At 36.5% G+C, this 18,978-nt stretch overlaps 1 protein-coding gene across 1 annotated transcript in view; it reads left to right on the top strand.

The window, feature by feature from the left end:
• The first annotated feature begins 469 nt into the window (after positions 1-469).
• Positions 470-18,978, top strand: part of LOC133984407 (uncharacterized) — a 75,954-nt gene continuing 57,445 nt past the window's right edge. Inside the window, exons 1-5 of the mRNA XM_062423716.1 lie at positions 470-518; positions 1,030-1,122; positions 1,229-1,393; positions 1,536-1,652; positions 1,756-1,993. Of these exons, the coding sequence (XP_062279700.1) occupies positions 470-518; positions 1,030-1,122; positions 1,229-1,393; positions 1,536-1,652; positions 1,756-1,964 (633 nt within the window). The 3' untranslated portion in view covers positions 1,965-1,993. The remainder of the gene's footprint in view (positions 519-1,029; positions 1,123-1,228; positions 1,394-1,535; positions 1,653-1,755; positions 1,994-18,978) is intronic.

Genomic DNA, 18,978 nt, shown 5'->3' with positions numbered 1-18,978 from the left:
GGGTTCCTTTTTCTGTTGATGAACTGGGTGTGTTGAATTTTGACTGGGTTTTATTTCTATTAAAATATATATATATATATATATATATATATATTTTGTTTTTTATATAACTTTATAAGCATTTATTATTATAATTAATTTGAAGTCAATCATATTTTTGAATAATATTATTGTTGTGGATGCTTTGTGTTTAATGTTCTCTTCATTACATGTGTAATGTGTTAACAATTATGTAATAAATGATAATAATTTATACATATGGTCATCCAGACATTACTTGAAAAAGTGATGAAAAAGACGAGGAATTGATTACTTGTTGAAATGTACACTGCAGCTGTTTACAGTCAAAACATTGTTTAATTTGACTGATTTGAAAATTAAGGAAGTGAAGTTGTCCATCACTTCCTCTTTTTAAACACAGATTCACCATATAAAATGATTCCTGGAATCTGCATATTTCCTCATCATGATGAAGCTGATCCTGTCTCTCACTGTCATCTGGACTCTCTCCAGCACAGGTAACCTCACTCACTCTTAAAACAGCATTTCTTCAGGTACCTGTCATGTCAGCTAGTTCATCATTCTCCTCACTTTTTCATCTTCTGTTTCATCAGCAGCATAATTCTTTTCTTCTTTTTTTATTTTGTTTTTGTTATATCATCTGTATAACAACCAGGAAAAATCCTCCAATTTTTCCAAACAGAAGTTTTCTATATTGGCCACAGAAAAGTCTCATGTAACATAATTTTACATATACTGCAGATATAGTGCAGGCCTTAGCTTTACAAAAAAAAAATCTTTCACCTAAAGGCTGCAGTCATTTAATTTGATGACTAGGTCCTCATAGTTTATATTTGTTGAGAAAGATTCATTGGATTTACTTTGTCTTAAAAACCATTTTGTCATTGTGTGATGTAATTTGTGGTTGTCTCTCATCAGATTAACTTTGCATACTGTATCTGTGTTTATATGACAAACAGGATTCATGCTGATTGTTTAACTCATCCTGATTTATTTCATAACTTGCAGCTGAAGCTCTTCAGTGTTGGCATGGTACAGGAGATACAAAGGAGTTACGTCCATGTAATTCCACTGACATGTGTGCATCTGTTGGCATACAAGGTATCTGTAAAAAATATAAAAATAAATCTGATTATCTGTCATTCTCTTGTTCAGATTTAAATGGAATTTCTGTGTTACAGTGTTTGGTCTGTGTTTCATTTTACAGTAAATGTGAATGGGAGTGTCCTTCTCTACCACGGCAGGTTTTGTGTGCCATCATCCCTTTTCAGTGAAGGAAACCACATCATTTCTCTGAGTACTGGTGTTGTAACTGAATCTGTGTCTGTTCATGTGTGTAACACAGATGGTTGCAATGATGAAGCCATCATTTGTAAGTAAAGAGAAAGGTTTCCCTTTTTAATGACACTAAATCACTTTCTCAAGTAGTATCAGTCTAATGTTGGTCACAGTGAAGAACAATAAGTGACTTTGTGTCTTGCACACTTTCTGTCATGTCTCCTGTTCTGTTTCAGTCCCAGGTATTCACGATAACAACCTGCAGTGTTTCACCTGTGATGATCCATCTTCTGATGTGTGTAAGATGACACTACAGTGTGTGGGAGTGCAGGACCGCTGCCTTAGTGGGACTGGTGAGCCCTCATGATCATTTTATGTCTCAAAACACATTATTACTGCCTTAAAGTGTTAATTTCATGCAAATTTTGGTCTAACAATGATTTTTGTCATCCACAGTGAAAGGTTCTGGGAACACAACAGTTCATACTGTGGGATGTATCTCTGCAAACCTCTGTGAAGAAACTTCTGACTTGGAGTACCTCCTGGGAGTTGAATTCATTCGTGGACCAAAATGTTGTGGAAGCAGCTTCTGTAACTCAGCCTGGTCTGTCAAACTGAATGTGATGACTTTGCTGTTTGGGCTCATTACCCTTATCTTCTATTAGAACAAAGAGAAACAGCTGTGTAGTGTGTGTGAATAAGCCAAATACATTTATTATCTTCTCACTCATTTACCCAGTGAGATGTCTTTTGAGATGTCAGTTTGAATGTTTTAGCTTGGTAAATAATTGTTTTAACCATAACTGCAGCATGCCAGTAAAATAAAGTTCATGGACAGTACAATACATCTATTTACAAATGACAGCTTCATAATTAAAACAAAAAAGAAATAAAAAATCATATCAGTGTTCTGCTAACGAGCAGTGTTGTGGAAGTTGCTGAGAATTAGTAACAGTATTTATTAGTAAACTAGTTACTTCTTTCAAAAAGTCCAGAGAAGAGGCTTATGTTTTACCACGAGTTGGCTACCATGACGTGGACTTTACAATGCAGCTCTGAGACACTGTAAGGTCAGATGATGTCTGTCTCAGCCATAGACTGTATATAAGAAATGGACGTAACATCCGTGACGTCACCCATTGGTTTGTGGACTGCTGCTCGGCGGCCAATAGTATTGGATCTGAGCAGCGCCATCTTGAAAATTTCAGGTGCATGCCGGGAAAAATAAAAACACGGATTCTACTTATATGGGCATCAGGAGGGGCATGAGGCGCCCTCCTGAACCTGTGAATCAATCAACCTGTCAATCACGACGTAGCCACGCCCTAATGCATACCCTGCTTTATCGTCAAATATAAAATCAGGGAGGCCAAAATTTCACAAATGAACATCATACTGCATTGAATAAGGCTTTAAACTAGCGATTGAGACCATAAACACATTTTTAAAACGTTTACTGAGGTTATAAATCAAGTGAGAAGTTGGGGAATTCTCCATTGACTCCATTCATTAAAGAGACGGAAGTCCTTTTGACACCAATTGGTCGCCCCCTGGTGGCCTTTTGATAGAATGCAGTTTTACTTCCGTGTTGGCCTCATTTCAGAGGACCGGAACTCCCCGCCTGGTCTCAGCACTGAAGTAAAGTCTCTTCGCCAATAATAAAAAAAAAATAAAAAAATAAAAACTCTCTTCGCCATTGCAGCCAATGTGGATGTTAGAGCACAGTCCAATTTCTTCTTCTAGTTTGGACTCATACCGCTCTGCCAAACTCACTGTGCTCTTTAGCAGTCACCTCCCCCTGCTGTCCATAACGTGCCTCTGCACCCCAGTTTCTTAAATTGAATTATGGCCTGATTATTCTGAGTATACTTACCATAACTGTAATTATTATTATCAATGTAATTATATAATCATAATGACTATAACAATTAACTTTTTCAACCTCATCACAATTCATTTATTTATATTTTGGATTATATGGACTACATGTTCCATATTTTCCTACAAATTCCCTGATTCCCAGTGTCTTTTGATTGTTTAAGTTTTTGATTGTTAACTCTTGATAAATGATGTTTGTACTTTGATGGTTTCTTATTAAGTCATAATTATTTATTTTTATAGAGAAGAACTTAAAGAGTAGCTTGAAACCAGGATGAAAAGCAATGTTTCTGCTTGTCTAGTTAAAAGCTTCAAGGCTGCAGTGGTGTTCAGAAGAAAAATAACCTGCAGTGTTTCACCTGTGATGATCCATTTTCTGCTGTGTGTAACCAGACAGTACGGTGTGTGGGAGACGAGGGCCGCTGCATTAATATGACTGGTGAGCCCTCATGATCATTTTGTGCCTCAAAACTAACCCTAACCCTAAAAGTGTCAATTACCTGCTGATTACATTTTTAACCCTTGTGTTGTCCTCGAGTCAAAGAGGAAGGGAGGAAGGATGGAAGGGAGGAAGAAGGAAGGAAAGGAGGGAGGGAGGAAGAAGGAAGGAAAGGAGGAAGGAAGGACAGGAGGGAGGAAGGAAGGGAGGAAAGGAAAGAAGGAAGGGAGGATGGAGGAAAGAAGGATGGAAGAAAGGAAGGAGGGAGGGAGAAAGGAAAAGGGGAAGGGAGGAAGGAAGGAAAGAAGGACAGAGGAAAGAAGTAAGGGAGGAAGGAAGAAAGGGGGATGGAGAAAAGAGAGAAGGAAGGAGGGAGGAAGGACAGACGGAAGGAAAGGAAGGAAGGGAGGAAAGAAGGAATAGTCAAAACAGACGGGGTCAATTTGACCCGGGAGGACGACACGAAGGTTAAAAATGTAAAAATATTTTTTGTCTAACAATGATTTTTGTCGTCCACAGTGCAAGACAAATATAACGTGGGTCTAACATCACATATCTATGGATGTGTCTCTGCAAACTACTGTGAAGTTCTGTCTCGCTTTGAGCTCCTGCCTGATCTGAGTGTTAAATTCCCTCGTCCACCAAAATGTTGTGGTAGTAACTTCTGTAACTCAGCCGGGTCTGTCAAACTGAATGTGATCACTTTGCTGTTTGGACTCATTACCCTAATCTTCTATTAGAACAAAGAAAAAATAACAAAATAACGGAATAGCATCTGTGTTGTTGTCATTTATTGATTATGTATTTTTGTTTTTTGTTTCTGTACTGTACTGGTGTTTTGTATATGTGATATATGTTTAAATATAATAAAAATAACAAATTGAAACAATAGATACACTGACCATCTTTTCTAAGCACAAAGTTGTTTTATCTTAACTTTTAAATTAAAATTACATTTTATTCTAGGCAGATAAACTATCTAATAAAGAAAACATGTTGATCCCTTGTTTATCAATTTCGGTCCTTGGTAAATTTATTTTCATGTTTTTTTTTTCAATGTTAACTTTTATTACCTTTCTTTTCTTCTTTTTAACAATATTACAGATTCTGGTTTGCAGAAGACACAGAATGAATGATGTTTTCATCACTGAAAAATCACATGTTACGGTTTTATTTTAATGATATCCTCAACATTTATGTACACAAAAACACAAAATCATCTAGATAACTCAACAGTACAATAAGTTAATAAAATATTATGGTCATCAGTTTGAATTATTTCTCCTTCAAGTCTGAGAAATCTGAGTTTCGTTGTCTGACTTAGACAGAAGAAGGCTTCATTACAAGACATTATGTTTTAATCATCACGTAAAACAATGGCTGCAAATGCTTTAAAAGTGTTTCAAGAATGCTAACTCGACATATAATCCATAAAAAGAAGAATACGGAGTTGCAAGCAACCAGTGTGATGAGTGTAGAGGTGTGTGTGGGAACTGTAGGAGCCTGATGTCATCATCTGATTTAAGGAAAAGTGAGCGGCTGGACGTGATATCACTGTGCTCTGTGCAGCATCTCAGAGGCTGCACATTTATCAACATCAGTCCTGCTGCCGTCAGATAATGCCAGGATTTTACGAACTGAAGGAGAAACTTTTCACACAGTATAAACAGTTTTCTAGATTTTCAGATGATTTTCTCGTTGATAAAATCCCTCAGTGGCAGTGGAGCAGCTTTCCTCCAGAAGCAGACGAGGTTCTGAGACCCATTTTCCACAAAAACACCAACAACTCGCTTTGTGTTGCATATTTTTACATCTCTTCCCATTAGTTCACCATGCATGCATCTGCACACCACAATACCACACAGACATGGTGGTGCTCCTCACGTGTGAATCCGAGGAGGAAGAAGACAACCAGTCATTCATTTGTTACAAATTGGTTTTCATTTGTCTTTTTATTACAGCTTTGGTTCTCTTTAAAAATGATTTTGTCCATCATGGAGTAACAAGTAACTCAGCAGGGTTTTAACTGTAGTTTGGAGTATGCAACAGTTAGGGTTAGCTTATCTCAAAAATATGTATAAAATTGTGTTTTAACCCCTCATACAGTATTTTTGCATGTTTGTGTGTATGTAACAGAGCACAGTGTATGTGCATTGTGCTACAAATGATGCAGTTTTAAAATAACAGTGAAAAAGTGTGCCAATGAAATTTAGGACAGGATTTTGTTGGTCAATAGTGAAACTGTGGTTGTCAATGGAAAGAAAAATGACAACTGCGTCAGTCTTAAATGAGCACCGGGCATAAGATAAGGCCCTGAGACTTTATTTGATTTTATTAATACATTTTGCTCCTGATGAGATTTGATGGTTTTCAAAGCAGCTTTATTGGCACCACCGGCACATCTCTTGTTTGTGATTGTCCATTTAAATATTTACCAATAAACAAACCAAAAAACCAAAGAAAAACCAAACAATCAAAAAGAGAAGTTGTGTATTCCACTGCAAAGAAACAGGAAACAAAACAGACAGTGATATTATCTTATCTGTGTCTTCTAGAGAAGTGAAATGCTGTGGCCCATGAAAAAGCAATGAATATCTGCACATAATTGGTGTGGGTATAATTGTGTTTGGAAATGTGTTTTTGTTGTTGTTGTGAGCAAAGAGGAAGAACAGATGTTTTTTTCTGGCTCAGTTTTCAATTTATGATGACTATTATTTTCGAGACATTTCATAACAAACCCAACACATTTTGATAAGGGTTCCTTTTTCTGTTGATGAACTGGCTGTGTTGAATTTTGACTGGGTTTTAATTTGATAATAAATTATATAATAAATGATAATAACTAATACATGTGTTCATCCAGACATTGCTTCAGGTGAAAAAGACGAGGAGTTGATGGCTTGTTGGACTGCAGCTGTTTACAGTCAAAAAGTTCACTAATTCGACTGATTTTAAAATTAAGGAAGTGAAGTTTTCCATCACTTCCTCTTTTTAAACACAGATTTAGAGTATAAAATGATTCCTGGGATCTGCAGATTTATTCATCATGATGAAGCTGATCCTGTCTCTCACTCTCATCTGGACTCTCTCCAGCACAGGTAACCTCACTCACTCTTAAAACAGCAGTTCTGCAGGTAGTTCATCATTCTCCTCTCTTTTTACCTCTGCTGTTTGTCTGCCAGGTGTTGACTTTTTTTCAAGTTCTGGTTCATCATCACTATCATTTGTTTCTTCTTTTTTTTAAATGTTGTTTCGTTTTTTGTTATATCATCTGTATAACAACCAGGAAAACTCAAACAGAAGTTTCCTTTTTTGGTCACAGAAAAGTCTCATGTAACATAATTTTTCATAGATTACATTTTATAGATATAGTGCAGGCCTTAGCTTGTCAGAAAACTGTGTTGACATGCTGATTGTTCAACTCACCCTGATTTATTTCATAACTTGCAGCTGAAGCTCTTCAGTGTTGGAGGGGTACAGGAGATACAAAGGAGTTACGTTCATGTCAATGCCCTACTGAGCGGTGTTCAGCTGTTGGCATACAAGGTATCTGTAAAAAGTATCAAAATTAATCAGATTCATGTCATTCTCTTATTCAGTTTTAAATGGGATTTCTGTGATATCGTGTTTGGTCTGTGTTTCATTTTACAGCAAGAGTGAATGGGAATGTCCTTCTCTTCATCGGAAGGTTTTGTGTGCCAACCTCCGAATTCAGTGAAGGAACCCACATCATTTCTATAAGTTATAGTATTCTAACTATATCTACATCTATTCATGTCTGCCATACAGATGGTTGCAATGATGAAACCATCATTTGTAAGTAAAGAGAAAGGTTTCCCTTTTTAAAGACACTAAATCACATTCTCATGTAGTATCAGTCTAATGTTGGTCACAGTGAAGAACAATAAGTCACTTTGTGTCTTGCACACTTTCTGTCATGTCTCTTGTTCTGTTTCAGTCCCAGGTATTCACGATAACAACCTGCAGTGTTTCACCTGTGATGATCCATTATCTCCTGTGTGTAACCAGACAGTACAGTGTGGGGGAGTGGAGGACCGCTGCTATAGTGGGATTTGTGAGTCCTCGTGGTCATTTTATGTCTCAAAACACATGATTGCTGCCTTAAAGCGTCAATTTTCTGCGACTCGAGTTTTAAAAAACTTGAAAAACTTTGGTCTAACAATGATTTTTGTCATGCACAGGGAAAGGTTCTGGGAACACAACATTTCATAATGCAGGATGTATCTCTTCAAATCTCTGTGAAGACCCTTCTGACTTGGACAACCTCTACGGAATTGAATTCAGTCATGGACCAAAATGTTGTAAAGGCAGCTTCTGTAACTCAGCCTGGTCTGTCAAATTGAATGTGATGACTTTGCTGTCTGGACTCATTACCCTTATCTTCTATTAGAACAAAGAGGAACTAACAAAACAGCTCCGTGGTGTGTGAGTAAGCCAAATACATCTATTATCTTCTCACTCATTTACACATTGAGATGTTTTCAACAGTTTGAATGTTTTAGCTTGGTACTGTAAATAATTGTTTTAACCATAACTGCAGCATCCCAGTCAAAAAAGTTAATGGACAGTACAATACATCTATTTGCAAAAGTAATACAAACAAAGACAAAACAAAAACATTTAAAAAAGAACAGTTGTGCTGTTACTTTATAAGCAACAAGTAACTGCTTATTTAGAAGTTATTGTAACATCAGAATAAGCACCTGTAGTGCAGATGAAGAATATTAATTAGGGAAAACTACTTGAGTAATGAGAAAACTCCTAATTAATGAGTATATTGGGTCAGTTCTTGGTCCAATCCTGTTCTCTGTGTACATGTTGCTGTTTGGTCACATTGTTTCTACTTTGATATTGCTTATCAGTGTTCTGCTAACAAGCAGTGTTGGGGCAGTTGCTGAGAATTAGTAATTAGAGATGAGGCTTATATGTTTTACCACGAGTTGGCTACCATGACGTGGACTTTACAACGCAGGTCTGAGACACTGTAAGGTCAGATGATGTCTGTCTCAGCACTGAGGTTAACTCTGACTTAACATTGCAGCTGATGTGGATGTTAGAGTACGGTCCAGTTCCTCTTCTAGTTTGGGCTCATACAGCTCTGCCAAACTCACTGTGTTCTTTAGCAGTCAGCTCTCCCTGCTGTCCATAATGTGCCTCTGCACCCCAGCTGTTTCAAACCCTCCCTGCAGCCTTTGGGCCATGACTCCTCAATTACATACAGCTTGAAAAGCCAAAAGATTAAATTTAAAATGCCAAATGGTAAAGTGAAAATGCATTTAAGATTTTAATTTAAGTATGTCCATTTAATCTTTTGCATCATAGATGTTTTCTTTTGTCATTTCTGTTATCATTTTCAATGTCTTTATAACTTCAGGTTTCAGTGTAAGCATTTCCATTAAAGCTTTTGCATTCTAAAGTTGACTTTGTTTCATTGACACTTTAATTGCACCTTTTAAATTAGATTTTTCAATTTTTCTTTTCTTTTAAGTTTAAGTATGGCCTGATTATTCCCAGTACATTACTATAGTTAGTATTACCATAATTATATAATTATAATAACTATAATAATACACTTTATAATTGTATTAATTAATATAATATTAATTTTAAAAATCTCCTCCATAGAATTCTTCCATATTTTGGTTTATATGGACAACGTTACACAAATTCCCTGATTCCCATTGTCTTTTGCAAACTTTGTCAGATCACTGTCAATCAAATAGATGACATACGTTTTTGATTGTAAAATCTTAATAAACAATGTCTGAACTTTTATGGTTTCTTATTAAGTCATAATTATTTATTCATAAAGAGAAGTACTTAAAGAGTAGCTTGAAACCAGGATGAGAATCAGTGTTTCTGCCTGTTTAGATAAAAGCTTCCAGTCTGCAGTGGTGGAGGAAACAAAACTTTCTGAAGTCCTGAATCAATGTAAAATAATTGTGCTGAAAATGGTTCACTGTCTGGAAGCTTTTGATATTGTTACAATGTCGCCACCTGCTGGCCAGTTGTTGGTATTTCATTGCTATGGATGGATGAAATCTGAGACCATGATGAAGCAGTCTGAGAGTGGTTTAACTTCTTTCATTATTGTTATGTTGAGTGAACAGCTCTGTTTTTAACCCTTTGTAGGTCACACCAAGAACATATCTCATATCAGCAGTGATTTTTGGTTTTGTGTTTTTCTTCATTGGTTGTACACTAACATGGCCTATATCTAGGTTGAGCAGACCTACAAAGACTGTTGCAGACTGAAAAGTACATCCTACATTCATAACCAGCATGATCTCTGTGTGAGAAATATGATACAGTTTAGAGTAGTCTTGTGATTTTTGACATGGGGAAGCAAGGCATTGAAACGTCTTGCAGTGATATCATTGCCTTCCTGATACTACTTTACCCTTGTGCCTCACTAAGGACATTTTTGGCTTTTAATTTTTTATTTTCTTGATCATTCGGGCTGTGTTCATGCTTATGGCCTAATTTTAATCCATCACTTATAATAGGTCTATAATGCACTGTATAAACAATTGTTCCTCTGGGATCCTTAGGGACAATAATGTCCCCATTGAAACCCATTATAACTACATTTTTAACCCTAACCCTAATCCTGCTAAAACATTACTCTTTCATGGATCCCTGTGTTCTGGGCTGTAATTTTAGAGCCAGTGTAGAATTCCCCAGTCTTGATCGTCCTGTTTTATGAAGCACAGCAGACCAATGGAAAATGTGGCTGCAAAATGACCTGGATGTGTTGGCATGGGGGTGTGGTGTGTATGTGTGTGTTTAAAAATGAATGTGTGTGTGTGTGTGCGTGTGAGTGTGGGTGTGTATGTAAATGTGTATATGTGCAGATACAGGCCTGCATTTATAACTGTGTTTGTGTTTGTGTTTGTGTGTGTGTGCATGTGTGTGTGTGTGTGTGTGTGTGTGTGTGTGTGTGTGTGTGTGTGTGTGTGTGTGTGTGTGTGTGTGTGTGTGTGTGTGTGTGTGTGTGTGTGTGTGTGTGTGTGTGTGTGAGAGAGAGAGAGAGAACTAAAGAGGAAGAAACATTTCGACAGAATGCTATAAATGGAGACCTGCTAGTCAATATAAAGTCTCCATTTGTATCTGCACAGCCACACATTTACATATACACACACACACACACACACACACACACACACACACACACACACACACACACACACACACACACACACACACACACACACACACACACACGTTTATTTTTCAATACACATATGAATAACACACCCTCTGACACCCACACCAACAAAACATGTAGTTATAATGAGTTTCAATGGGGACATTTTGTCCCTAAATAATAATGCATCAAAACCAATGTTGTTGCAATCATTGACATATCCCAGACTGTGATAAAAAATATCAGGACTGATGTTGGTTAATAAAAATAATTTATTGAAAGTAGAAAATCATATTGATGTATAATATTTTGTATTGCAGTCCTTTGACACCAACATTTTTGTTCCTAAGGAACTCAAAGGAACATTTTTTAAGTGAGACACAAGGCTTAAGTAATCTGCTTTGAGATTAACATCACTTATCTGTTGCACCTCTGAACACTGAGCATCACTGATGAGTCAGAAATGTGCTTTATTGCTTTATTGTGACTGACACAACCAGAAGTGTACGTCAACCTTTTCAATGGCTTTAAATCTGTTATTGAGCCCAAATGAGCACTAATACATACTGTCCTTGCAGTAATCATTCCTCCTGTTCATTTTCGCCATGAGAAGATCCCTTCATAATATACTAACAATGTAAGTGTCTAGGGACAAAACCCACAGTCCTCCTTCTGTGCAAAAATGTACTTTTAGACTTTTAGTTTATTTGAAGGTTATACAAAGTTTCAGCTGTCTAAATGAGTCAATCAAGTCAATATATTTCAAGTCTTTTTAGTGTGAAATTCTCTGTTTTTGTTGAAATTCTTCCACTGCAGATGAAAAAACAGAATTTTGTATTAGAATGACTAACTGTGAAAGATATACTAAGTCAAATGAAGTCGTGTCAATATAACTATTATAGCCCAATATCACACTCCACAAATTTGCATCAGGATGCTTTACAGTCTGTACGGCAATATAACATCCTCTTTCCATAGAAACTTGATTTGAATGAAGTAAAAACCCTGTCGCAGCTAGAAACTGTTTTTTTCCACAATGTCCCAAAATGATTGACCACCCGGAAAGCCTACCTACTATCCGTATAGATAGTGGCTGCTTTCGCCGTTGCTAAAGGGAAGATTTCATGCTTTCAATTCTGTGTCTTGTGCAAAAAGTGTGTGAGGAGTGGTTCTGCTTTCAATGTTTCATGTTGTGTTACTACAGCATAACCAGTTTTTTTTTAGCATTTTGATCTATGGATAATGATCTGTCCACAAACAGTCCCAACTCTGCAGCAACCAGTGGTGTGTCTTTAAGGTCTGGCCTGCTCATTGCTCTCACAGCATAAATCTACCAACCACTCAGTTTTGGAGGATTTGGAAATTCAGCCTGCTTGACCCAAAACGATTGCATGCTACACTGCAGAGATGTCAACCTCACAACCACTTATATTGATGACATATTGATCACTTCCATGTGCTCCACTTCCACATGCTTGCTTTGTCTGGTTATCCCTGTGCTCACTGGATAATATTTCACAAGCTGTATAGCCTGATCTAACTCTGTCACTCTGCTATCTGTGCGCTATGCCAACATTTTACCCACATGTTGTTCTATTTAGATCAACTGGAGCTAAAGTCAAATCACATTTCTTATAATAATTACTTTCTAATGCCACTAACCATTTGAAAAATTGACCATCACAAAGGTTATGACTATTTATGTAGGAGTCAAAATCTTGCCGGCATTTGTCAAGAGGAAAATAAACAACTCCAAGTAAGTGACTTTGAAAGTAGTTTAGTATCGAGGCAATCTGACCCTGTTGACTGACCTTTGACTGTCGGTATGTCACTTCCCAACTACTCCCAGGTGTGTTTATTGTTAGTTAGTCGCACCTGTGTATAAGACACAGTCTATTTTGGGGGGTCTCATGCTGGGAAAACACTTTTTTATTAAAGGCTTGTTTATTTGAATGCACCAGTAGTTATTCATTTATAAACACATATTATACTCCAAAACCATCTCTATTTATTCTTATTTGAAACACAATTAAAACACACATATTACACCTGAACTGGACCTGAATATTAACTTTGACTGGGTTCGGGTTAGGCTGAATACAGTAACTTTACATATTTAATACAGTGTGTAGCTGTGTGCTCACTGAGTCCCGAAAACTGCAGCATAGCCGTCTCTGTGCGTAAATAGCTTTTGCATATTGTGCTTCAACATCAGTTTGGTTTGTAAATACTGAATCATCACAGCAACTAGTGTCTGAAATACTTCAGATCAACACACAATCATTTTTCTGTACAGTACAACATACAAGATTAACGGATCATCAATAGTCTATTTTCATTAGGTGCTGATGTTTATAGTTATAATTATTGTTATAGTTATCATTCTTAGTCTGGATGGCCTTCTACATACCTATAATAAATATCCAGATCCAAACTCTCTCTGTATTTTACTGGTGAATAGGACACAACGGTCGCACCTCACTTTTAAATGAAAAAAATGTGCGTTAAAGCTGCGTCATACACCGTTTTTTTAAGGTGTTTTTTTCAGCTACACAAGATGGAACACACACATATTACACCTGAACTGGACCAGTATATTAACTCTGGGTTCGGGTTAGGCTGAGTTTCAATTCAACCTTTTAAAAGTACACAGTAACTTTACATATTTAATACAGTGTAGCTGTGTGCTCACTGAGTCGCTGTGCGTAAGTAGACTACTGAACCCGAGTGTGCTGATGCTTTTGCATATCGCACTTCAACATCAATTTGGTTTGTAAATACTGAATCATCACAGCAACTAGTGTCTGAAATACTTCTGATCAACACACAGTCATTTTTCTGTACAACATACAAGATTAACGGATCATCAATAGTCTATTTTCATAAGGTACTAATGTTTATAGTTATAATTATTGTTATAATTATCATTCTTAGTGTGGATGGCCTTTTACATACCTATAATAAATATCCAGATCCAAACTCTCTCTGTATTTTACTGGTGAATAGGACACAACGGTGTACAAGATGCACTTCACTTTTAAATGAAAAAAATATTGCGTTAAAGCTGCGTCTTATACACCGTTTTTTACTGTAGTTTTTTCAGTTACACAAGATTGAATCCATATTACCATGCATTGTAAGTCCTAATGACCTCTCCATGCAATGATACGTTGGGTTTTGTGGCAATTAAGTATGGACTGTGATTAAAAATATAAAAGGGGGAATGTGAAATGAAGAAGGGTCAAATGATTAGTTTGATCATTTTAGTCCAAAATTGTGGATGTAAGATCACTGCTTTTGCCTTGTAACTGTGTGTCTTGTTATGAAGTCATGTCAATATTATTATTATAGCCCAATATGACACATCACACATTTGCATCAGGATGTTTGACAGCCTATACAGCAACATGACATCCTCTTTCCATAGAGACTTAATTTGAATTAGGTAAAAACCCTTAAAAATGGAACAAGGAAAATAATCCCTCTCCCAGGACAAACAGGCAGGTGTTGTATGTACAGCCAGACAGCTGACATTTCATATTATCCTCAGATAGACTTAAATACATGTTTGCCAAAAATGACAACTGTGGATTTTGTCCCCCATCATTTCCATTGTAAGCCTATATGGAGGAGATCTTGTAATGATCAGTATGAACAGAAGGAATGATTACAGTAAGACTAACATATCTCTGTGCTCATTTGGGAAGCTGACTGACTGACAGTTCTCCTTATAACAAAATTTACAGCAGAGGTTATACATTACTGATTTTATGTTGCTGCACCCAAAGCAGAAGTGTTAATAAAGTCATTAGTGAACAACTGAGCTACATGATGAGGTGAGTGGCTGCTTATGCATTTCATATTCTGCATTTATTCATAATTGTCACTGTTAATATGTTAAACATGAATATAATGTCATTTGTTTTATAATCAATCCTCCATCCTTCCTTTATACTGTGTATCCTGTGTGTGTGTGTGTGTGTGTGTGTGTGTGTGTGTGTGTGTGTGTGTGTGTGTGTGTGTGTGTGTGTGTGTGTGTGTGTGTGTGTGTGTGTGTGTGTGTGTATTATGTAGATAAGTGAAACTGTGCGCTTGGGCTTTTAAAAAAGCAGTGAAGAGGTTGGCACTTCATTTTCGAGGTGTAAGTGGATGTAGATATGTTGTGGAAGAAAATACATTTCTTCTGGGTCACTTTTTAAGTTAAGAGTAACAATTATCTTTGAGACATCACAACAGACTCAACACATTGTTACACACCATAGACATGTGGTGTACGCAGGCAAAAGAAGTCCATTGTCCATTCAAAGTTATGTGTTTCTTAAGGTTTATTTCTCAAAATCAAGCAAGTGTTAAAAAAAGCACAAAGAAATCATGGTTCTCTGATAGAAAAAAACAACATAGGCCAACATAGGTGGATGGTAAAGGTGGGTGATATTGCAAAATTTGGTTTCGATCAGATACCGAGTAACGCAGGGCATAAATTGCAGATGTTACCGATACTTATAGTTTTATAATATTAAAAGCAGCTCACATATTTTCATGTAGGGCAGAGCAGTGTGTCATGATTTATGAAGTGAATGCATCACCAATAGCATAAATCTGGATACATTTTCATAAACACTAAATTATTTGCCAAATACCTGCAATCATATATATATATATATTGACTGGGATGCTACAGTTATGGCTAAAATAATTATCAACCAAGCTAAAACATTAAAAACTTAAAAAGATTTCTAACAGTCTAAATGATGATAGATGTATTTGGCTTATTCACACACACTACGCATGTCCTTTTGCAGTTTTGTTAGATTCTCTTTGTTCTAATATAAGATTAGGGTAAAGAGTCCAAACAGCAAAGGGATCACATTCAGTTGGACAGACCAGGCTGAGTTACACAAGTTGCCTTTACAACATTTTGGTTGATCAAGGCCTTTATCAGCCATAAGGAACTCCAAGCGTGCAGCATTGCAGAGGTTTTCAGAGACACATCCAAAGAAAGCATATTTTCCTGCAGATGTCGCTGTGGATGACAAAATCATTGTTAGACCACAGATTTTAAAAACTTTTCAGATTGAAACAGCATGAAATTGACACTTCAAGCCAGCAATAATGTTCTTTGAGGCATAAAATGATCATGAGGGCTCACCATTAATTCCATTAATGCAGCGGTCCTGCACTCCCTCACACTGTACTGTCTTGTTACACACAGGAGGTGATTTATCATCACAGGTGTAACACTTCAGGTTGTTTTTCTCCTGATCACCAGGGTCTGAAACAGAACAGGAGACATGACAGAAACTGTACAAGACACAAAGTGACTTATTGTTCTTCACTGTGACCAACATTAGACTGATACTACATGAGAATGTGATTTAGTGTCTTTAAAAAGGGAAACCTTTCTCTTTACTTACAAGGTATGGTTTGATTGTTGCAGTCATCTTTGTCGCACACACGAACAGCTGCAGTCACAGAGCCATCACCAATATTGAGTGAAAGTGTGTGGTTTCCTACACTGAAAAGGGAGGGCGGCACACACTTTGCAGATGTTTTCTTCCCATCCACTGCAATAAAAAAATAAATAAAACAAATTAAGTCTTTGACACAAAACTAATTGAGACTAAATAAATAATCAGATCTTTACAGTTACCTTTTCTGGCAACAGCTGCACAGATTTCACCAGCCTCACAGGTTTGGGAGCTGCTGCTACTCCCTTCACCAACGAAACACTTGAGAACTTCAGCTGCAATTCATGAAATAAAAGATGTAAAGTTGAACAATCAGCATGAATCCTGTTTGTTATATTAACATAAATACAGTAAGCAAAGTTAATCTGAGGAGAGTCAAAAGTCAATCCAATAAATTGTTATCAAAAATGTCAAGAATCAGAAATCAGTCATCAAATCAATGGCTGCAGCATTTAGGTGCACAGTTTTCTGTCATGGTGACATCTACATTATCTTTCTTTCTAAAAATGTACCATGACATTTTTTTCTTTTTCTTGTGGCCAATAATGCAAAGTCAACTGATGATAGGAAACAATTTGATGAGTAAAAATAGTTTTAAATGTGAGGGGTTTAGGTGTTATTTCCCTTTTTTATAACCACAAAACTGAGTCTGTACTCAGTTTTGGAGAACATTTTGTGAAACATTTATTTCTCATGTCCTCCCATTAACCTCTTTAGATAATATTCGTATACATTGCCATGTGAAATTAGTCTCTCTGCTACCTGTGATGACTTGGAGGAGGACTTTATGTTTAAGCTCAAAAGCAGCATTTGGCTGGGTTGCACATTAGATGAAGAAACACTGGATAAATGCAGGAATAGCAGACTTGGAAATGACAAAAGAGCAACACAGACTCTTAGAAAATTACATTATACAGAAAACGTAACTGTTTTTTACAAATATTCAACAGCAATATTTTTTGTACCACAGTGAGTGAGGTTACCTGTGCTGGAGAGAGTCCAGATGAGAGTGAGAGACAGGATCAGCTTCATCATGATGAGGAAATCTGCAGATTACAGGAAACTCTTTATATAGTGATCCTGTGTTTAAAAAGAGGAAGTTACTGGACATCCTTAGATAATAAATAATAACATATAAAGGAACTGTAATGCTTCATTTTCAACACATCAAAATGAAAATCAACCATGAGCATCATATAAATAACATTTTTGAATTATTTTAATAATACTCACTGAGTTTGAACTCAAGACACCCAGGTCATCAACCTAAAAAAGAATAGAGAAAAATGTGTTGAATTCGTTGTGAAATGTTTAGAAGATAATCGTTCTTCTTCCTCTCTGCTCAGAATAAAACTTACACTTGAAAACCTCATTTATACCTCCACCAGTAATGTGTCAACCTCTTCCCTGTGTTTTTTCACACCTCATCCCAGGGGCGGGGTGATTTAGTTCCTTTTTTTTTTTTTTACGATTTATTTTGGGCCTCAGGCAGCAACTGGCAGAGATGCCGACAGGAAACAGGAAAAGAGAGGGACAGGAATGAGCAGCATAGCTCCCTGGCTGGACGCTGCGATTACAGTATGTGGCATGCGCTCTAACCTCTAGACCACCAGGGTGCTGCTGTGATTTAGTTTTTTTGTGGGCCCTGAGTAAACTTCTCAATTTAACTTTGGTTCATTGTCACTTTCAAAATTTAAGTCTAACTTTTAAATATGATCTTTAAATATGAGCTTAATAATAGCCTCATTATTCTGAGTATAATTACTATACTTCTAATTATTCCTACTATAATTATATAATCATGATAACTATAATAATTAATTATTCTATTTGTGCTTTTAATTTTAATTATGACCAACAATCTGGATTTATATGGACTACATGTTACACAAATTACCTGATTCCAAATGTCTTTTGCGCACATTGTCTGATGACTTTTAATCAAATGTATGATACGTTTTTGATTGTAAACTCTTAATAAATATTGACTGTGCTTGTCTGAACTTTGATGGTTGCTTATTAAGTCATAATTATTTATAGAAGTACTTAAAAAGTAGGTTGAAACCAGGATGTAAAGCAGTGTTCCTGTCTGTCTAGATAAAAGCTTCCAGTCTGCAGTGGTGGAGGAAACAAAACTTTCTGAAGCCGTGAATCGATGTGAAAAATGGTTCACTGTTTGAAAGCTTTTTGATACAGTTACAATGGCGCCATCTGCTGGCCAGTTGTTGGCACTTCATTTATATGGATGGATTAAATCTGAGACCATGATGAAGCAGTCTGGATTCAAGTGATTTAACTGCTTTCATTATTGTAATATTATTATGTCAATTTTATTATTATGGTCCAATATCACAAATCACAAAATTTGCATTAAGATGCTTTATAATTTGTACAGCAACACAACATACTCTGTTCATCGATATTTGATTTTAGTGCAGGAAAACCCTTGAAAAAACCCTTGAATGAGGAAAAAAGAGAAGGAATCCCTCTCCAAGGACAAACAGGCAGGTGTTGTATGTACATTCAGACAACTGACGTTTCATATAATCTTTAGATTAAATACATTTTGCCAAAAATGACGACTGTGGATTTTTGTCCCCCATCACCTCCATTGTTAGCATATTTGGAGGAGATCTTGTAATGGTCAGTATGAACAGGAGGAATTGTTACACTGAGACTAAACTACCTCTGTGTTCATTTGGGAACCTGACTGTTGTTTTGAAGCA

The sequence above is a fragment of the Scomber scombrus genome, chromosome 8 (assembly GCF_963691925.1).
Source record: "Scomber scombrus chromosome 8, fScoSco1.1, whole genome shotgun sequence".
NCBI classification, from domain to species: Eukaryota; Metazoa; Chordata; class Actinopteri; order Scombriformes; family Scombridae; genus Scomber; species Scomber scombrus.
Note: the sequence above shows the minus strand (reverse complement) of the source record. Positions and strands in the feature narration are given on the sequence as shown.